This window comes from Kryptolebias marmoratus, linkage group LG24 (genome assembly GCF_001649575.2).
Source record: "Kryptolebias marmoratus isolate JLee-2015 linkage group LG24, ASM164957v2, whole genome shotgun sequence".
In the NCBI taxonomy this organism is placed as follows: Eukaryota; Metazoa; Chordata; class Actinopteri; order Cyprinodontiformes; family Rivulidae; genus Kryptolebias; species Kryptolebias marmoratus.
Genome location: NC_051453.1, coordinates 11,073,013 through 11,095,773, shown reverse-complemented (window position 1 = coordinate 11,095,773; position 22,761 = coordinate 11,073,013). Strand labels below are relative to the sequence as shown.

The 22,761-nt window shown below is 39.4% G+C and overlaps 1 protein-coding gene across 1 annotated transcript in view; it reads left to right on the top strand.

The window, feature by feature from the left end:
* Window positions 1–22,028, top strand: part of qsox1 (quiescin Q6 sulfhydryl oxidase 1) — a 28,038-nt gene extending 6,010 nt beyond the window's left edge. The window contains exons 5-13 of the mRNA XM_017407419.3: window positions 48–138; window positions 251–396; window positions 3,855–3,989; window positions 4,065–4,194; window positions 11,597–11,719; window positions 12,828–12,966; window positions 14,549–14,725; window positions 20,104–20,265; window positions 20,834–22,028. Of these exons, the coding sequence (XP_017262908.1) occupies window positions 48–138; window positions 251–396; window positions 3,855–3,989; window positions 4,065–4,194; window positions 11,597–11,719; window positions 12,828–12,966; window positions 14,549–14,725; window positions 20,104–20,265; window positions 20,834–21,639 (1,909 nt within the window). The 3' untranslated portion in view covers window positions 21,640–22,028. The remainder of the gene's footprint in view (window positions 1–47; window positions 139–250; window positions 397–3,854; window positions 3,990–4,064; window positions 4,195–11,596; window positions 11,720–12,827; window positions 12,967–14,548; window positions 14,726–20,103; window positions 20,266–20,833) is intronic.
* The last annotated feature ends 733 nt before the right edge of the window (window positions 22,029–22,761 follow it).

Genomic DNA, 22,761 nt, shown 5'->3' with positions numbered 1-22,761 from the left:
AGATTTGACAGCGCAGCCTCACCTGTCTTGCCGTCTCTTCTCTCCAGCCAAGCGGAGATCGATGTCTTCTTTGAGACCAACAGTGTTCAACACCTGGCGTTGATCTTTGAGGATGTTAAATCCTACATCGGCCGAGAGGTAACACCTCACGTTCTCACCATTTCTGTGAATAATTGTAGCTTACTGACACGTTAAAAGTCGGTAAACTCTTTCACTTTATTTTTTCTCCTGCGTGCGCTGTGGACCTCAGGTAACCCTGGACCTGTTACAGTTTGAGAACATTGCTGTGAGGAGGGTCCTGAATACTGACCAGAGTCTGGTGACCAAACTGGGAGTGACTGAGTTTCCTTCCTGCTACCTCTATTACCCAAGTGGCAACTTCACTAGACTCATGGTGTGAGTGTTTCCACAGTCTGCATCTTACACATCAGTGTGTTTCAGAGTGGAATCTCTTCATACCTCAGTGTCTCTCATCATGACCATCATTCGAAACGTCTCTTTAAACACTTTGGAAAGTGGGTTCGGTTTACATGCAACAAAATGTTAAAATTAACAAAAGAAACTATAAACATATATAAAAAACCCCCACAAAAAACGGTCTTTTAATGTCACATTAATAGTCAGGTTCATGCACCCTTGCAGCTGTCCTTTAAGTTTTCCTGCACCAGTTTATAGATTTTACTCTTTAAATTTAGGCAGAAAAGGTACAAAAATAAATTAAACAAACTTTTCATTCGGAGAAATAAGTTCTTTTAGACGTGAGCAACTTTCCAGTGTCTGTGTTGTCAAGTTAAACTCGAGAGGCTTTTTTTTTTTTTTTTTTTTTTTTTTTTTTTTAACATTTGGCAACAAATCTTACTCACTCAAAGCGACTTTCAACACAGCACAAGCCTGAGTGTCGAAATTACATTTATAGAAAAAAAAAAGCACAATTGCAGAAGTTTAATTTAGAATAAGTCCAGGTGTTCAGTGGAATCTAACAGATTACATCGATAAATAAATAATAGTGCTGTCTAACATAAGATTAGCTGCAGTATCTGGTTCTTTTTGTCAATTCATGAGAGTTTTGGGCACACTGCAGCTTCACGCCTCGCATACATTAGAAGCATCTGAGCTGATGCCCTCTAGTACAATTAAGTTGCCCAAATAGTAGGCTGAACCTGACTGTTGGTTTACCTTTATAATGTTATATGAATTCAAGTCAATTACTGGTCGTGCTTCACATCTATAGGTTAATAAACATGAGATCAAGTATTTCCCTCAGTTTGTTTTTGGCTGGTATTTTGTTGTGGAGTTTTCTGAGGTCTTACATCGGACCTTTTAGGAGCCATTGTTGCATTTAGACAAAAGCTGCATATGGAAATCCAGAACTTGTGTTTGAACCCTTATCTTTTGTCATGGTAGGAGGCGTACAGGAGATCAGTCAGCTCTGATGCAAATGTCGTTTTATGAGTTTTATCACATCAACTGCTTGTGCAGCTGTTAAAAAAAACAAAAGTGACTGAGGACGCTTACAGAATAAGTCTTACATTTTGTACGCAGAGTAGAAATAATTTCTTAAATTTAAACTTTTTTTCAGTAATCATGTGGTCTGAGTCACAAAGTGTATTCGGCCTCACTTCCCATTGTTCCACGTGCAACAGCTTTGCCTTGTGCTGAAAAGCTTTTTGTCGTGTGCTCATTATCTGAACCGTATTCATGAGAATACTTTTAAACATCTGGCCTCTTAATGGGATCAGAGCATCAAAATCGCTCCCATTATTCACCATCATAAAGCGGCGCTGATCGTTCCTCACCCTGCAAATTCATCTGCTGTTTATGCCTCTTTGTTTGGCTCCTTCAATAACTTGGCATGCAAAGAGGACTCCTTTTAGTTGACAAATGCAAAAAGGAAATGATTTATTGCTGATTTATTTATTCACCCTCCATCTCTCCCCTTCCCCACCTCCCTCATCTCTATCACTGTACAGAAGGGAGATTTTTTTTTTTTTTTTAATTTCTTGCATGAAAACAATGCCATTGCTTTCCTGGCTTCACCTGCCAAACAAGCCCCCAGCCGCACGCAGCGACAGATGGCTTCCCATCATCGCTGAATGTCTGATTGATCCTGGGAGAGCAGAGTGCGCCTGTGCGTATGTGTGTGTTTACTGTGCACAAGTGTGTGTGTGTGTGAAGCGGAGAGGATGCGGGGGTGTCTCCCATTCGTCATGCATGTAATGTGTGCTGGTCCCAGGTGAATGCGCTCGCTCCCGGCCCACCCTGACGCCGTGCTGTCCGCTGGCCCTGGGGATCAGTGGATGAATGGCTTTCCCTCCACATCTGTACACTCCCACCAGACACGCAGGTGTAATTGAGTCCCTGGCTGGTGTGAGCGAGCCAGAGTATCCATCCTCCTTATTACCATCCTGCTCGAGCTTTACGACGCTCTCTCGCTGTCCGTGACGAGGGCAGAAAGCAAATGAAGAGGACATGGAGGGAGGGGGGGGACATTAATGGCTTGTTCCAGTAGCAGAGTTTTCTCATGATCTGCTTCTCTCAGAGCCACAAAACTCAAACACCATCTGCTCAGTGTTTAAAATGCATTCCCAAAAAGTGAGCAAACTGACCGAGGGAAAAAAAATCTCTCTTTATAGAGCTGAATTTCTGAAACTAAATTGTTAAGACTATTTTGTTTGAGAATATATATATATATATATATATATATATATATGCTGCAAACCCATCTGGCAACAAGTGGCAACATCTGGAAAGCATTAAAGAAAAATTAATTTTAAATTCAGGGTCATTTGTAAAAGTTTGTGCGCATTACTCTTTGCAGCTCTTAATTTAAAAATTTTATTGACAACAAAAGTAATATTTCAAAACAATAATATGGTATAAAATGAAACAAAATACTACAAACTAAAATAAAATAAAAAGTGTTCACCTAAGGTTAAAGGTTTTGCACATCTCAATAGAACTAGAGCTTTAAGTTCAGCTTCAAGGTGCAAAACAAGAAAATATAATTACAAGTTAATCCTAAAGCAAAGACCTGACTGATTAAAATAGCTTAAGAAAATTAAAATAACCAAAATAATAATGGGTATAATCTATCATTTTTTTTATGTAATTTCCAAATTATTTTACGCACTAATATTTCACTTTTATTAGATTCAGATTTTTGTAAATTGTGTTGAAGCTGAACTGTGTGAAGAAGCTCTACACAACCCAGAGGTTCCCAAGTTGATCCTGTAATTATTATAATAATGTAAACAATGATACTTACCTGAGTAATTCTCAGTACATGGTGTCTTCATTCAGTGATTTCACTCTGTACTCTCACTGCACTACGTTAAAGACTGAAACTTATATTTTACTCCTCACGTTTCTAGTTGTTTCCGATCACACTTGTTTTTTTGTACCCCTCCTAGTACTATTGGTTAAGTAGAAGTATGCGGCTTGCAAAAACCAGCAGCACCTCCAATGTAATGTAGTCAGTGAGATAAATTAACTGAGTTAATTTTATCAACATACTGAGGACGTAGCAGAAGGAATGATGATGAAATGTAACACAACATGAGATAAAAGACTAAATTCTTAAGAAATGGAGACATTCTAAAAGACGAGCTAAGAAACAATGTGTGCATCTTATTTATAGCAGATCATTAGTGTTTTTTTATTTTATAATTTTGCTTTTTTTTTTTAAAGTATTTAAATATTTCTTTAATCACTGACTGCTCAAAGGGGTATTTTTATTAGGGTTGGTTATTTCATACTATTCTATTACAACTATATTCTAATAAAGGATGTTCCATTACTGATTATATATTTGGGTGACCCAGGGGCCCAGTCTCACTTTTCTTTCTACCCCACAGCAACTATGAGGCTCGCACTTTCTACTTTTACGCCCTCCAGAGGCTGCCGGCTGTGGTGCGCTCAGGGAAGCCCCCAGTGGTCCTCACAGAGATCCACACCAACAGGACAGAGGAGCCCTGGAGACCATTTAACAGGTGTGAACAAGACGCACATAGCTGACGCTCATTATCTGCAGGTATCATTTCCTGTGTGACTGTGTTTGCCTGCAGGTCCCGGGTGTATATGGCAGACCTGGAGTCAGCTCTGCATTATTCCCTGCGTGTGGAGCTGGCTGCTCGTGAGGTTATCGAAGGAGACGCCCTGAATGCTCTCAACAAATACGTCTCTGTGCTGGCAAAGGTAGTCCACATGCAAGCATGGCATACAAACGGATCATATTCGGATGTAAAGTATAAAGAAGTGCTATTTTATTTCCAAAAACTGAACAAATTTAACGTTTTTATCAATAAATCAGCCAAACAAACATACTTTAGACCATGTGCAGCACAAAAAGCAAACTTATCAGAAGCAATGTCCTAGAAGATCAGAAAAGTTTGAAAATCAACATCCAAGAATGACAATATTCATCAGAAATGTGCAGTGACAGCAGGTCACCACTAGATGGAGAGTGAGACAGCAGAATGTTTGTTGTTTCAGCATCTAGTTTCCAGTTCCATCCTTGGTACATGTCCTCTTATTCATTTAAACACCCAGGAACCAGTTCTGCACATTTAACTAATCGGTCAAACACACAGTTTTTATTGCTTCTACATAAACAAATCCACGCACACTGGTAGATGTCATTCACTGGATAAAGAAGCACAGAGACTGTCGGGTCTTGTTGACCCTCTTGGAGCTGGATCCCAGTGGGACTGGAGCGAAGCTGCCGCCCACAGACTGATCACTTAAGAACCCCTCTGAGCTTCACCAGCTCTGCGCCGCCTCGTGTTCATATTTGCCATGAGTGTTTATAGATGTGGGTCTTTTTTTCTGCTTTCTGTAAGAAATTTTAATAAATCTGTGCAGTCCTAACTTTTAAGCTTCAATATTTTACATTTTTTTATACTGTTCTAACAGCAGTACACCTACCATTGGTTGCTTTCTTCCTTCTTGTGTAGTCACTGAACACACACTCGTTTTATCATTCTCGTATGTGTGTGTGTGTGTGTGTGTGTGTGTGCGCCAGGTGAACATGTTGCAATGATGAAGCCTGCCCTGCTAGCCGTGTCCCTATTGGCTCCGCACCAAGCTGTTTCACTGCTTCAGTCTGCCACCAATCTCTCTGATTATATCACACTCTCTAGGGAGGCGTCGCAGTAAGCCATTCTGTTTGTGTGAGTGTGTGTGTGTGTGTGTGTGAGTGTGAGAGTGTGTGTGGGCAGAGCAGTGTGGCCTCCCATTAGCTCCAGTTTGTTTAGTCAATAGCCGAGAGTCCCAGTGGTATTTTTAGCCTGTCCCCCCACAAAAATGGACGAGCCGCAGCTCATCAGGGCTTTGTGTCGCTGAGAGGACTTTCCTTATGTCTGACCACAACTTCTGACTGAGAGGCTGCGTGTCTTCAGCTCGTTAGGAGGCGTTTATCATCACGTGTCAAAAAAATGAATGAATCTGAAAATGTGGCACAGCCTTAGGTTTAGCAGACATGGAGGTTCTTTAAGAGTTACTACAAACATAATTATTCTTGATGCATAAAAAAAGCTTTCAGAATCTGTTTGTTTCTGACTTATCTTGAAGTAAATTAACTAAAATTTCTGTCATTAATCTGCTCACAACCTATACAAATATTAACATTTTTCATGTTTTTCTCAAACTAAAACTATCAGACTCTTTGTTGTAGTGCTCTGATCAGTAGACGGCTGATTAAGAAGATTAGAAAAAGCAAAAATCCTGTTTTTATTTTGTGATTATGGATTATTGTGTATATATACCAATAAGAGTAAAAACAAATGCTACATGATTGTTAGGGGTTGGAAAGCTTACAGTAAGCATTGTCCAATAAACTTAGATTACCTAACAAATTACCTCATGTTTAATCTGTCTTTTTCAGCACAGACCTACATAAAATTTGACACCTGGTCTTAAAGTTTGAGTCGTTTGATTAAATTAGAGCACAAGTGACTCATGATGATTTGACCTCAGTGAGATCCTTTCACTCGTTACTAATCATGACTCATTTCATTTTTTTTTTCTCCTGGAAAAATGTGTGTGTTAGGCTCGTTCTTTTGATAATATAAAACCTACTGTAATCTGGTAAACATTTGCTTGAGAAAAAGTCTCTTAAAGAAAAATTTAATTTTTAGTTATGCGATTCCTGTAGGATGTCTTAAAAGAGCTTTTACTTTTTTTTTTATTAACGGTCTAAAATGAAAAGATGGTCATTTCACCTTTTTTAGGGTAACATTTAAAGAATAAAAATTATATGTAAATATATGTGTGTGTGTGTGTGTGTGTGTGTGTGCACCAGTCAGAGGGTTGTTGCTTAGATCTCTGGCTTTCCAAAGACTTTTTGTCTAAAAGTCCTCAAGCAAGACATTAAATCCCTCAATGACCCCGATGAGTTCATCGGTGTGTGTGTCTGTTTGTGTGTGTTGATGGGAGATTGTGATTTGTACTAAATGCTTAACAATAAAAAATCATTCCACCTTTTTTATATAATCTGATTATCTTCAAAGACAAAAAACACTTTGCTATAAGAGGCTATTTTAATTGAACGTGTTCTCCAAACGTACATGCTTTTTAAATTTTACTGTTTCTAAGAATGATAATTTCTCCTGTTATAGTATTTTGTGTGTCCATGTGAGCAGAGCAATTGTTTTTTATTATTTATTTTTGGTACAGGTCATAATATTACTAGATTTACTGCCTTGTCAGGATGAAGCAGGATTTATGAATCCTCTACATGCATATGAGGATTAAAAAAAGTGGATCTTGGGAGGCATCGGGAGCATTACAGCGAGGTTTTTACGGATTACACCTCTATCCTGCTTTTCTTGAAAGAAGCCTCTCGGCTCAGGGGGAGACAAAAAGGGGCAGGGAATAAAACAAAGAATGAAAGGGGGGGTAAGGTTTGATTTGTTCTTACACCAGGGCTCCGGACGTCACCTTTACCTCAGTTACTAAAACAAAATTCTTGCATCATCTGTTGGTGCAAAAAAAAAAGAGTTTTTGTTGATGTTTAGTTGGAGTTTCTCCATTTATGTTTTGCTGGTTTTTGCTCCAGCTCATATCTGCTGAGTCCCCCTCCTACATGTGGAGTGTAGTTGGATTATTGCCCCCCCCCCAGATTGTCCTGGCCTGCCCCGCTGCAGCCAACAGATGCCTCCCTCTCAGGACCCTCACCACAAGGAGCTTGTGGTTTCTCAAGTGCTGCTGATACTAATCGGATGAGGGATGACATATTGCCAGGGTGAATGGGATTGTCATGGTCCAACTGGGATGGAGGGGGCAGCAGGGGGGGTGTACGGTTAAAGGAGGCGAAGTGCGCGTGTGTGTGCATGTGTGTTTTGTTGGTTTTTCTTGCGATGGAACAGAAATGGATGGTGATATCTTCTGCAGGCCAGAGAGATGTAGAGATGATGAAAGTAGCAGCAGGAGAAAATCGATAATCAGAAAGGGATTCCAAATAAGGAATTTAACCACTAATTAATCATTTTAATGGTCCTGTCAGCTGAATATTTGTTTTATTTTGTTAAATATAGCTTTACTTAATGTTGAGCTGTAACTATTAAAGTGATGTAGAGACCAAAAACACTATGAATAGCGTTTTTGAATGACGTAAACTTTCTGCATTAATGTTTTGCTGAGACATTTGCAGTTTTGATGACAATTTCTCTTATTTTGAAGGTGATGGCTTTAGACTCTGATGTCACCTTCATTTGGTACAAAATTTATCATGGAAATGTGTTTAACCCACCATTCCTGAAAATAAAATGAATAAAGCCAGACAGACTCGGACAGAAATGTTTTCCAAAAACAAACTGTTTATTATTGATGCAACCAAAGTTAAAGTCGGTGACCTCTGCAGTGTTTTTGCAGAACATGAGCGAACACTTCAGGGACCACTAGATTCATGGATCTCATGAATAGTGTTGCTCAGTGATGCAGACTTAAGTCCATTAGTGGGGAAACACCTGCGTTTTCTTCTGGTTAAATTTATATGGCTGTTTAATGAGCTTTTCTGACTGCTCAGCATTCAGACCTCAGATCCACACCTAAACCTATTACATCAGTCTGCAGCAACCATCACAAGTCTCTGTGGGGACTTTACATCCCTGTTTCACTTGATTCTGCCTGATTTTTCTATTATTTCTATTGAATTTTGTTAACCAACAAGGCTGGACTTTTCAAAGGGTTTATTGGAGCAGCAGCCCAGGGCCCTAAAATAGTCTAATTGTTTTTAATAAATTAATGTTTCCCAAAAACATCATTTTATTTATTTTCTACTCAGCTCTAAGGCCTCATCACTGGACAGAGTTTAAACTTGTTAGAGCCTATATCCATTACCAGCTGCTTAATGTTTTCTGGTGGGTTTCTGTTTTATTCGCTTTATAAGTTTTTAACGTCAATACAGTACAGCTAGTTTTGCTGAATGACTAGTCTGTGTAATTCAAAGCACTAATGATTTGTAGAAAAGCGATGCAGTGTTGTTTTATGTAATTGTTTTTGTATCTTCATCTTGAGGTCCATTCAGCAAAATGTTATTTATGAATTTAAATTCTGTCAGAAAACCTGTTATCGTTAACAGTCCGGGAATGAGTGGGTCTGCGTTTTTTTTAATTTTATTATTTTTTGTCTCCCAATTATTAATTTACTTAATTTTTTACCTAAACTCTGTATTGCAACTTACTTTGGACTCTGGAGACATTAAGATAAAGTGTTTGTTGTTGTAGTGTTGCCTCAGTGCTCCCCGATATTCTGTTTCTTGACCTTTTTCTCTCTCTTTGTCATGACACTTTAAAATGATTTGGTCCATGAAAAAGTACTTTATTTTTGAGTTTAAAGAGGACAAAACAGTTCAGATCCACTTGTGGTTTCTACAGCAGTGATTAATGAAAAAAGTTAACTGCGACAGAGCAGAATTTTTCATGATTTTAGATGGTAGGTCTCTAGTTTTTCTGTGCTTCAGACTTAAAATATTACATCAAAGCTAAGAGCAGCTCTGCTCTGTGTGATTAGAAACCTTAAAACTAATGAGCACGTAATCAGTATTGTAATTTTTATGCTTTAAAAATTGTAATGAGGCCCATAAATGGCTGTAGCCCAGGGGCCCACACCCTCCCTATTCCTGCTCTGGGAGCATGAAGCCATTGTGTATATATCATTTTAAAAAATAAGAAATGTATTTCTAATTGTGGTGTTTAAAGCTGCTGTTTATTGTCATGGTTGTGAATTATCTTTGGTGATCAGATTAGTTGTTAGATATTTGTGAAATAAATCCTGAGCTTTAGCAGAAAACTAAAGGTTCAGCTGATTGTTTTTCAGACAGAGAAAAGGACAAAAGACACTTTTCTGCAGACTGAGTGGATAAAAGGTAAACGATTCTCGAGGGACTGAAGGTTGCTCTGCTGCAGTGGGATTTGCAGAGGACAGAACAGGATGCTGTTATCTTTGGAGAAGAAGGTTCAGGCAAATCACTGACGGGTTCTGGTAAATTTGTCCAGGTTTAGCTCACAGATCACAGTATATGGATAGACGACCTATTGGTTGGACGATGTGTGTCAATGTCAGCAAATGCAGGACTTTTTGACTGGAAGAAATAATGTGAGGTCAAAAATTTAAAGACTTGCATTTTATGAAGGTTCACATATAAAATTAACAGTCTGTCCTGTTTTCCTGGCTAAAACGTACTGTCCAAAAGTCTAAAGTCATCTCCTGTTTCTTTATATTTTGCTTCCAGGGAGACTAGTTTTCTCGTAATCTTTTAAAATGCTCTTGAGCAATATTACTCCAGACTTTCTGAAGGCCTTTCTAAACGTTTTGCTCTGGGTTACCTGACAATTTTCAGAGAAATGTTTCTTAATTAAGCCACTGAACTCTGACCTACAAATTATTTAGCCACAAAACGCTCCTAAACTCAAGGAATGAAGTACTGTTGTGTTGAAATATAACAAATAACTTTTAAAAAGCTATTTAAATGGGATCTTTAGGCTCTTTGTTACCAGCTGCCTCTCACAAAGATGCAATGTTCCTGTTTTGTTAGAATATTACCACAAATAACTTTAGCTTAAGTAATATTTTAGCTGTCATAAGGTTATTCTTGAACATCTATTAGCTGAAAACTAGACAAACAGTTGATCAACAAAAGCATCTCAAGTCCTGCATCAGATATTTGCTGGATTTCTTTTCTAAGACATGACTTACAGATGTTGTAGATGAGGGGTTTTAGCACTGACATGTCATCTTTTATCCTACTTGTTCACTTTCCTAATTTTTAGGCACACACTGCACATATAATGGTCCGGTTTAAGGACTGAAAATAAGTGAAGGTTTTGTCTTTGGTCTTTAACAGCTTTTTCATAAACGTTCAGAAATCTTTGAAGCACTATTGATCAAGACCACTTTAAAGGAATAGAAGAAAATCTGACTTCTTGGAAGCACAGACTTAATAAAATAAGATTTTGCAGACTACTGATATTATTAACAATACATATAAATAGAATAGGTGAGTAATGTTTGTTGAAGGATTTTGTTGCTTTATCCTAAAAAGAAACCCTACAAAGTTACCATGTAAGTGTTCTGTTTTGGAAAACAAGCTTAATCCTCGTTCTTTGGGGATTTCAGAGAAACAGAACACTCATGGAGGCTTATTGTGGTTCTGAAAAGGACACTTAGCTGAATGTATTAAAGCAGTCCACTTTTCTTCACTGTCTGCCTGCTGAAGACATCAGCTGTGTCTGCTATCACAGCTTGTGTGTAAAGGCACCTTCATCTCCGTCTTCAGTCTGTCATCACTGGTCTCAGACGATCATCAGCTAGATTTCCTCCTCCTGTTTGTGTTCCCGTCTTGCTAGTTACAGCATCGCCTTTCCTCCAGCTGTGGTTGTTGCCGTGGCGACGGCAGCTTGACATGGAGTAAATATACAACAGAAAGGAGCCGGAGCAGGGAGCGCCTAAGTGGTTGATGGTGGCTTAGGAGGTGGATCTTAATGAAGGAAGAGGCTTAGGCTTGGCTTTTCTTACAATTACTGAAGTTTTTTTGTTTTTTTTCAAGGTATGGAGAACGGAAAACACTCAGACCACAATCTTTTGTGCAGCATGTAAGCTTAGCAAAACACTGTAGAGCATGTGTAACATGAAATCTGCAATTAAAGATGCTATTAGGTTGGACACGAACAGTTGAGTTCTGTCAAAGACATGAGGTTTTAATTTTATTTACTTATTAATGAAAAATTACAGCTAATAGAGCTATGAGAGTTTGGGAACTGTACTTGTCTGGAAAAATATGAAGAAAGTTACACACTGTTAAAAAGAAAAAAACTTAAAATGACAAGTTTGTTTCTCTGCAAAACTATTTTCGTATCGACCCAATTATCTGGAGGAAATGAAGCAAAGGGCTGATGCAGTCCAAAACGTTGTCATTAAGGTGCAAACTTTAATGGTCTATTTAAATATTTTAAAGCACAAACATGCGCATCCAGACTCTCAGTATGTGGCATTTGTTGTCTCTGAAAGCAGTTCTGATATTTTACGATTAAAACTAGACCATTGTTTTACACTATTATCCAGTTAACACCAGTTTTTATTGTTCTGTTTATGTCTGCAGTACTTCCCAGGTCGTCCCACGGTGGTGAACTTGTTAAAATCTCTAAACTCCTGGCTGCAGAATCAGACTGCTGGTCAGATTTCCTACGAGGCTTTCAAAAAAGTCCTGGACAACACAGCGCAGGTAATCCAAATCTCTTGATATGCAGGTTTCTAATAAAGAAAACGTATGCCTCTACAGATACTTTACCTCGTCTCGGAGAATCTGCATGCTGTTGTTTCTGGATTGAAGCCTGCGTGCCTCCAGTGTGCAGCTTCTCGCAAATTAAAAGAGTCACTTACTTACATCATTAGCTTTTAGCAGACAAATCAATGGATCAATGAATCAATAGGAAGGTATGAATAGACTCCACCTCAGAGGAAATGTGCTCTCCACGCACACACAAGTGCCTGCACGAGCAAAATCTTTACTATTGACAAGTGAGTAACCCTGTCAGTCACTGCGGTGATGGCGATGCAGCGCAGCGAGTGAAACGACTTTATGTCAGAGAAAATATGTTGTTGGATTCAACTGTGGCTCATGGTTAGAGAACTGGATAGCCTCTGTTCATTAGTGGTGGGTCGAGCAATTAACCTGAGACTGACTTCTCATTGATCGGGGACAAACTACGTGGAGCAGCTTTCATTAAGACGAACAGGTTGGGAGCTGCTGGAAAGACGCTTTAATTTTTCCAGGTTTTTTTTTTTAAAAATAATTGTCCAACTCTTCCTCTGACTGTAGTCTCTTTTGTTTGCTTTTATTGAAACACATTGAGTGTCTTATTGCATCAAAGTTTGAAGCCAAGTTTTCTCAAATAGGATTAAAAATGATGGGTTTCTCTTTAACATTTCCCTTTAGCTGTGTTCAGGGCTAAAATTGAGTGTTTCAAAAAGAGACGAGGTAAAGCAGGAATTAACAGTAATAGAGAAAAAAATGTTTTTGAACATTTAAGCAGCTGAACTTATTCTTGAAGGTGCATTAGAAAAGCTGTTGTTGTTCAGAATATCAAAATTTCTAAAGAGCTAGTGCTCTTCGTGTGATGTTCTTATTAGGAGCCAAATTTCATCCACATGCTTTATTTTCTTGATCAGTGGTTCCTAAACTAAACCTCTTTTTACTTTTGAGGATATCCCTGAACTACCCAGTTTACCCATGATGCTAAACTGGAAATGGCTGCTTTATTTGATTTAAACAACGTGCCCACATTTTGAACGCTTCTAATTTTTTTCTGTTGTCACTCATTTTCTCCCAGGCTCCAAACGCAGCGTTGCCTGAAGGAGTTAGGTGGGTGGGCTGTCAGGGTTCGCAGCCCCACTTCAGACGTTATCCGTGCGGGATGTGGACTCTCTTCCATGTTCTCACTGTCCAGGCCAACGTCACCGGAGGCTCAGGTACACACAGTCTGTATTGTTGTGAATGAAAGGGGCCACTTAAAGTTCACAAGCACAGCAGTGGTCTGGAGGAGGAGGATTCGTGAGGCCTTGAGGACAAATTAGCCTAAAAATGTTTAACACACACACAAAGATGCATTCAAATATGTCAGTCAGGTTGTGATTGTTTTATTTTTCTTTTCTGTATTTTGCCAGAACTGAAATTGAGCCTAATTGTGACTGTGTGAAAAGGGATTAGGTTAGATTAGTGGAATGTGAGTGGTTAATAAAACAGGCAGATGACCAGAGGCTTCGCTCCTGACAGGGACCTTAATCTGCGCGCGCACCCACACACACACACACACGTAGGTGCACACAAAGTTTAATCCCAAGGTTTACGGACCATCACATGACCTGCAGATGGAGTGGCCAAAAGGGGTGTCCATCTGGACCCCCAAAGACCACCAGCTTAATGCACACACACACTTAAATACTTGATGTTCAATAAAGACTATTAAATAAAGTAGACCTTTTTCAGATCAGCATACTGGATACAGTCCTAAAGGTGTGAATACAAAGTAATAAATCATGTTGCTGTTCTGATAAACAGTTTGTGCAGTCTCTCTCTCTCTCACGCACACGCACACACACACACACTCATACACACACTCATACTGCTGTTCACACTCCCACCTGCCGTACAGTTTATCTAACGGATCTGCTAATCTGAGAACAAAAGCAAACGCCCGAGGGGGAAATATGTTTGTGGACTGTTCATGTCCTGAGACAACAGCCTGGCCACCATTCACACAGAGTGTTAACTGCATTTAATCTTCAGATTGAGTTATCTCATATTCTCATAGATTATTCATCTCAATATGGCATAAACCCAGCGCCCTGTGACTTCAGGCCCACGTAATCATGGGAAAACAGGAGCTCAGGTTCACACTGCAGGTGACTGAGATTTACACTTTAATATAACTAGATGTGAAGGCTGAGTGTTAAATTACTGCTGGAATTTGCTTTAAAAACGACCTAAAACTGAGTTGCTAAAACAAGCAGAACAGAGGGTAAAAAGCTTAAACGAAAAGAGCAGATGCTACAAATGACAAAACGTCTAAAATTAGGCAAAATGGAAACTAAAGCAGTATCAGAAGACAAAATTAGAACAAGTATGCTGAAGCAGGTTTGAAAGAGACTGTTTTGAAGGAATTAAAGTGATCTCAGTGTACTTTCGCTGAATTTTATTTAAAATAGTTTAAATATTTTGAAAAGTATAAAAGTTATAGCAGCCAACAGTCATGGCACACAGAGCTGAGCGTTTTTATGTATGAATGGTTAAAACTGCACAGAATATCTAGTAGTTTAATTGCAAAATAAATATAGAAGAAACTAAACAGGAAAACAATAATGTGGAAGCAGACTCAGGTTTCACAAAATAGCTGTAACTATCTTAAACATTTAGTTAAAAATGAGCAGCATCAATAGAATAAGAGCCAACAAACAAAGTTCTTGGGAAGAAATGTGAAATATATTTGATCCTTCATTACAAAATGTGTTTCTCGCTTTCAACTGACTGACAGCCCTCACGGTTCTCCTCCAGATCCCCTGGAGGTCCTGAACGCGATGAGAAACTACATCCATCACTTCTTTGGCTGCAGATATTGTGCCGAGCACTTTGAGAACATGGCGAAGGACAGTCTGGAGCTGGTGTACACCCTGGAGTCGGCAATCATGTGGCTGTGGTCCAGACACAACCGAGTCAACAACAGAATAGCAGGTAGGAGTCAGGAAAAGTCATCTGTTGCTGTTTCTTAGATCGGTCCTCATGAGGCAAACTACATGATCTTCTGTCTAGAGCCCAGTGTACATTTACAATATATTGGGTCTTATGTTGCAGCAGTTCTTATGAACTCCTGGATCCGTTGACATCAGTGGTTCAGGACCTTTCCAGGCTAATCATTAGCAAACAAAAATGGCTACAGCTTTTACCAGTTTTATAGAAGAGGCGATAGTAACGCATCGAACGGATCCTGACATTTTACCTTTTTTTTTTTAAAAACTTTTCTCAGAAACCATATAATTGCTGTTGTGTCTCATCTATTTCGTGATACATTCAAACTAGATAATTAGAGTCAAATCCTTCAGATTTGTATCACTCTGTGGAAGTGAATATGGTGTGAAATAACATTTTCTGTAATGTAAAACAAATATCAGAAGATGTCCTGTTAAATCCAGACCATATAAAATGTGTTTGATTGATTAGATTTATTTCTAGGAATAAATATGGTCTTAATAGGCATTAAGATGTTACAAAATGATTAAGCTAAAATAATAAATCTGCTGGAGCCAGTCATTAAAGTTTCAGGCTGTTCTGATAAACATATTTTTTTAAAATAATTTTACCCTTGGTGATGGGGAAATTGTAAAGGGCATTTTTCATCTTTTGATAATTCAACCCAGTTGACAAAACTATTAATTATCAAATTATTATTAATTAATAAGAAATAAGGCCTAATGTCACACCTTAGTTCACTACTTTATCAGCACCACCCTTCCTTTTGGTTTGTTTGTTTTATTTTTCTACACATCTCTTCTGTGTTCTCCCATCAACATCACGTTTTTCCCTCCTCAGTTTGTCCAGGTTTTTCTTTTTTCACTCAGTCTTTCAGTCTTGATGCGACTAAGCAAAGAGTGAGGAGAACGGTGGCTCCTCTGATCAGACACCAGCTGTCTCCTCGTCTTAGTCCTCCGACTGTCCTTTTCCTCGTCACTTTTCTCTTCACCTGCCCTCTGCCTTCATCCATCCTTCCAACCTGACCCTCACTATGGTTTGAAAAGTTTCCCCAGACTTTTTCTTATTCATCTGTCCAACTTTAGTTATGTGCAGGAATGTGTCAGTGTAATCACCTTGGATTTTGTTTGATCGTACACAGACAGAAAAAATCTCTGAATCCTTAGTTTGCATTCAAATATGACTTAGTACCTCTTTGTGTAAAAGTGTTCATATTCTTTAAGCATGCCAGACTTTGTCACATTATGTGATAAAGAGGGCCTGAGTGTCCCTCCTCTTCTCACTGTGTTCATATGATTTTATTAAGCACAGCACTGTCATTAACAGCTCACTTTGTTAAATCGCTGTCTTTTGTTTGGGTTTTGTTGACCACCCCCCTCTCTGATCTCAGAGACAGCTTGTGTCCTGAACAGCAGGGCCCAGAAGGGTCTCTGCGTGTGTCGCCTCCCCAGACACTTAAACACCATCCAGCCTCCCCCTCTTCATCCATCCGTCTTCCCTCTTCTCCATCTTTTCTGTCTTTCCTCTTCACCATCCCGTGGGACTCATACCCGACGCCTGACAAGCAATAGTGCAGAATAGCTCCCCCAGGAGCCAGCCCTCCTTGGCTACATGCAAACAATTCCCAAGGTATTGTGTGACAGCAGGTGGCAAACACCCTGACACAAGCCACACACGCTTATTTAACCCCCCCAGAGCGACATATCCACATCCTCTCTGCCTTTTTATCATGGATGAACTGTGGCGTGTGGCAGGGGGGGTACTCCAGGTTGGGTGAATCAGAGGGTTTGGCTGTATTTGTTGCAGTGAGTGGCGGCGTCTTCCCTGAGGAAAGCACACTCCACCCCTCCACCCATTCATCCCCTCCTCTCCCCTTTGCCTAAAGTGGAGCTCTTTAGCAGGCCTCCCCGCCCCTCCCTTTCAGAGGCAGCCATGCATGAAACATCAGCTATTTGTAAAGCAGTCGGACAATTAATTTAGCTGGCAACAAAGAGGCCCCAGGGCCCTCGGCCTACTCGCTCCGGCTGAATTAAGACTGGTGGCAGCTCGGTCCTGTTGCTGCTTGTCAACAGCTGAGACAGAGTCACATTTCTGCAGACAAACTAGCTCTGCTGCAGCAGGCCCCGCTGCCATCACAGACAACAGATTCTTACAGCGTTTTACTCGGGCTGTTTTCCATTCAGATTGTATCAGCTTCACATTTACACTCCAAAATGAAATGTTTTCCCACCACCAGAACAAATATAGAGTGGGAAGAGCCCAAAACACACAGCGTGCTGTAGAAACATTATTTTCACATTATTACTACATGAAAGACTGAGAATATGCCACAATTTCCTGCTGTGGGAGGATTAACATTCTTTTCTGACTCAGATATTTGCATACTTCCTACAATTAAACCAGCTATGAAAACTCTGCAGTAATTCCACAGCAAATATTGCAGGCATTAGTGTTCATCCTCCATCTCCTCAAGAACATGTTAGAAAGTTAAGAGCTGTAGTGAATGCTAAAAGCAAAAAAACAAAAAAAATGCATTGTTCTTATTGTCCACATCTCCAAAGTTGTTGTCACAATGATTAGAAAATGCTTGAAGTCTACAAATCTTATTTTTTTCATTATCTAAACCAAACCATGTATATGAAATTTAATGCCATGTCCTGACTGTAATCATTCCTGAGTGACAGATTACAGAAATCAGTAATAGGAACAAATATATAAAATAAAATGCTGTGGGAAAACGATGTGTTGTGAGTTTCAAACTTTCCCTTGCTGCTTATGTCATAATATAAATGAATTAAGATAAATATTATAACAAGCATTTAGATAACTATGCTGCAACATGTGTCAAAATGTCATTTCATTGCTCAGTGTAAAGAAAGGAAGCTGTGTAAGGAAAATGTAATATTTACTAATTTTTTTAGCTTTGGCCAGTAAATCTAAGAACTCAAAGAGCAAATCCTGTAAAAAGGCAGATTTTGGACTTTGTCATTTCACAGAAAGTATTCTGTATATTTGTTGATATCTGCAGCTCGAATTTATAGGGAATTATATAGAATTTTTCTTTCATACATAATGCAATAAAACAAGTCTTTTCCTTATTTCTATTAAAAATACTAACAATTTGGCAACTCCAAGCATTGCCAGCGTATGTTCATTTTGTCATTAAAAACTTCATGTCAGCAGATGTGTTCAGCTGCTTGTTTCTCCTTTTTTAATGCTTGAGACACTGTAACTTTTTGGGGGTTGAAACCATCTTGTTTATGCCAACTATGTTTACCCATTACCTTTTTTTTTAGTATCTTAAGCTCCTGTTTAATGTAAGAATTAGTTTGATGTATTCTTGACCTGATCACCACATATGGACTTTCCTGAAAAAACAGTTTCTTGTTTTAAAATCATGAACTAGCTGCTCAAAGGAGAGCTAAAACCAAAAAAAATCAAACAAAATGTTCCCTACCTTCATTTTAATCGGTGCAAGAAATATTGAGCGGTATTTTCCAACACTGATACTGTCATTAGAGGGAAGAAAAAAAACTTAATTGATTTTTGGCTCAGGATGTGAGTTGCACTCCTCCACAGTTATGATGGTACATTACATTGTACACTTGTAATTGATCCTCACTTAGTGCTGAGGAAGCTAGTTTGACAAAACATATTTATGATGAAAATGTTTGTTTGGAGGCGATGGCATCTCAGCGACAGGTCTTTGTGGCAATCTCAATATGGCTGCTGTCTTTAAAGTCACCCTGGCCCCAAACATGTTGTCCTTTATTAGAATAAGGGAGGGGATGTGAGGTGTCTGGTGAGTGTGTGTGTGTGCATACCTGCTAAAAAGCCCACCCAACACACACTCACCAGCACCCGTCCATCCAAGACACAATAAAATTGATGTATCCTTTATGTAAAGTACTGTATGCAGAGTACATACACACATGCATATGACTGAGATTAATCTTGAGCGGTGGGGAGTAGGAGGGGGAGATGGGGGGTTGAGGGGGTGGAGGATGTAAATTGACAGTGCTGTAAAGTGACAGACCTGCTGCTGTTTCGCTTTTTCCCTTTTCACACACATACACACAATGGCCTGTTGGTGACAACAAGCAATTTATTACTAGATCCGTGTGTGTGTTCTGTGTTTACATTCGTGTGTGTGCACGTGTTGTTCAGCGAGTCTGTTTGCATGGGTGCAAACGTTGTGAGTGATGAGGGGTTGCTGGTGGGGAGCGGCTACATAAAAGACAACATGTTAGAGGAGAAAGTTTCTAATTCATTAGAAGGGCAGCTCCCTTCTGAGTTTCTCTTGCTCTCGTCTTCAATTTGGAGATTAGGGTTTGCTTTAAACGCCTGCAGAGAGACGGGACAGGTGGTTCAGATCAGAGGTCTGCTGCCTGGAAGAAAACAAAAAAAACCAACCTGGGATTCTGTGTGGAGAAGCTGTCTACTTTGGACACATCTATTATCTCACCGTCCCTCCCACTGGGACACCCCAGAAGCCCATCGATCATTGTTAGACCCTGTCATATGAACACACACTCACACACAGAGTATCAATCTATAGATTACATGCACACAAAAGCAGACAGATGATTTACATATACACACTTAGACACATATATACACATATGCATATAGGCACTTAGTTTTTACGAGCGCTGTGATAAGATCAAATGGGTTCACCGCAGATTGCGTCCAGTCTTCAAAGCACTTCCATCCTCCAGTCAACAAGTAAAACAACGACGAACGAAGCAGCTGACTCGAAACATCAACTGTGTTTTTGACCTTTTAATTTAATCTGTTGCTCTCATTGTGGTATTTTGAATCTAAACAGACCTGAGAAAAGTCATAATGAGGGGAAAAATTCTGCTTTTAAAGATTTCAGCGTTCGGGGCCTGCTCTAACTGGAACTTATTTTTTAGCAGAACATCTTTTTTAGGACCAGAACTTTTTTTACACTTCAAAATTTTGTTACATGTCAACGGCATTTAAATATTGTACATAATATATCTCAGTCATTCTTAGACATATTGTATACCTTAATTTTAACTTAAAATCTTCAGAAATAAGTGCAAATTAAAGTTTTTTGGAATATTTTGTTTAGGGAGTTTATTGAGGTGTGAAAATGGGTACAAATGGGAGAATAAATAGACTTCTCCTGACAAGCAGGTGAATACTGTAGGAAAAATACAGGCATGAATGAAAATGCTGAACCAATGTTGTCAGGAACTATGATTCAGAGAACAGTATTTTGATTTTTTTAGTTCCCCATGAGCCCTTTATAATCACAATTAAATCTTTTCCCCTTTGTCACTGTATGCTGCATTTTCTGCAACATAGAACCCATTGTGTGTGTTTTCGTCCTCCAGGTGCGTTGAGTGAGGACCCCCTCTTCCCAAAGATCCAGTGGCCGCCACCAGAAATGTGTCCGTTCTGTCACACAGTCAGCAAGAGCGGGGAGCACAAGTGGAACAATGAGCAGGTTCTGTCCTTCTTGGTGTCCTACTTCGATTCCAGCAGCATCCTCACAGGTATACTTTGTCCTCCCGATTTTTGTTTCTTTTACATATAACTTTACATATAATTTCACTTAATTAATTTGTTCAGACTTATTTGGATCTGCAGTTTGTTTTTCATGTAGTGATTTTTGGGTTTAAACCTTTTTACGAAAGGACAGGAAAATTTGGGAGCTTTATCACAGAAACCAAAAATAACACTATTGGACTCAGACACTGGTTGATCACACAGGACCGTTTGGACAAATAAATAACCAAAATCCACAAAACCAACTAAATAGTAGTTGACAAATTATGTTAACATACACGTGAGCCAAACACTAGACTCATCCAAACAGTATTTATTGATCAGAACAGCAACCTCTTAAATGCATGCCAGCTTTTCTTGTCTAAAACATTGCTTAGATTATTTTTAACTTGATTGTTGTGATATAATAATTTAAGGTGTTGCTCATGAAGAAATGGTCAATATATTGAGTATATTTGATATTTCATCCACCTCGAGTTGAGGGGCATCTTCATTTGACAGTAATGTGGTGTAATAACTGTGAAAGTAATGTCTTTCTTTCTTCTTTCACATCAGACTACCTTGAAGATGAAAACCAGATTCTAGAAAAGCAAAAAGAAAAACACGTAAAACACAGAGAGAGGAAAGCCAGGGAAGCCGTGAACCCTGTACCCCCTTCTCCGTCACCATCACCTGCTCAAGAGGAGGAAGAGGAAGAGGAAAGTCCACAGGATGAGGCAATGACATATGAAGAGGAGGAAGCACAAGCAGCCAGTGAGATGGAGGGTAAATCATCTGAACCGACGCCCTGGGCTCAAACTGACATAGAACTGGGCCGCGGCCGGCGGCAGGCTCCCAGGTCTTCAAGATTCGCAGGAATGAGATTTGGAAAGCAACGGGACGATCACGGGCTTCAGAGCATCTTGGGAATGAGGTTTCGAGAAAAGAGGGACGACATTGTGGATCTCGACTCGTTTGTCAACCAGCACTTCAAGGACAAAGCTCTGCAGATGGCCGCTTCCAGTCGGGTTAAACAGCGTACCCTGCAGACGAAGGTTGAGCAGGAGCCCAGGCCGGCGTTTGGTCTCAGCATGGAGCTGGACGCAGCCCTCGGCATGATGGGCCTGCAGCGGATGGACGCAGACCTGGAGGTAAAAGAAAAACGACGGCAAAAACGAGAACTGGCAGGCCAGTACTTTGGAAGGGAAACGGAGTTGACCCACAAGGGGCACTGGATGTCTGCCTTAAGCATCGGCTTCTCAAATCTGGACGTCAGTCTGTGTGTCATTCTTTATTCCCTGTCCGCCATGTGCCTTCTACTTATGTACCTCTTCTTCAAACACCGCCTGAAGCGACGGCGTGTTAAAATAGCATTGCCCTGATATAAAATGTATGAGAATTCACCTGAGCACCAACTTCATTTCACTGGTTTTATATAATTAGGGTTATTGTAAAGGGATTTCAAAATTAGACAGCCCAAGTGGAGATCACAGTGTTGTCATAATTATATCTGTGTGAAACAGAAAAGTAAGAGAAGGGAAAAGTATTTGACGTTTTTTTTTAATTGAGGAAGTTGTGACCCCACACTTCCTCCAACCTTCAGAGTGGCTTTTTTGAGGCAGCAGTTCAACTGTGGAAAATCTGTGCACATAGAGTAGATGTATATTTGTTCATTGCTGTTTGGGTTTCATGGATCAATTAAGAATACTTACCTGTGGTTTGAAATCTTGTTTCACTACTGATGAAAAATAAACCTCACTTTGATCTGGAAGTATGTCTAAGTTTGTGGTTTTTAGAACGCCTCTTTAAGTTTTTAAAGAAAGCATCTCAATTTTCATCAGAATTTTTATGCATTTGTGCCATTTAAACTGAAGACATGATTCAAAACAGGCGTATGTTATTTATATACGTCACATTTCACTGACCTTTTATATGTCTGAATATTATTTTACACTGCTGGTTACTCTGGTTGTTGTTAAAGTGACGATTTGGCAATAAGTAGAAGTTTATTTTGATTCTGAAGAGCTTTAAATCATCTCAAAAACAAATATTTGCTACTGTCTGAATTAATTTTTTTTTTTCATAAGTGTTTGACTTTTTAAGATCCAAATTACTCAAGTGAAGTTTAGTCACAATATTTTTTTTATTATTATTCTTATAAAACTGGTGAGCTGAATGAAATCATTTCAGCCTCACCTCATCTGTCATCTTGGATCTTAAAATGTTTTTGCTCATCAGCTTATATTCAGGAACAACAGGCTTCTGTTTGTTTTTGTTTTGACCAAGACTTAGGAGGACATGAGGCAAGGAAGAGCAGGGTGTTACATGCAGATATGGGGTGGGGTTGGGGTGGGGGGTGCGGTTAAACCATCCCAAGGTTGAAGGAAAAAGCCTGTTGCCATCTGCTGTGGAGCACAAGCTAAATCCTAACAATTTCATTGGGATTATAGCAAGTGAGTAATCCAGCTTTCCTTTAGGACTAGAGAGGAGAGATTATCCTTGAG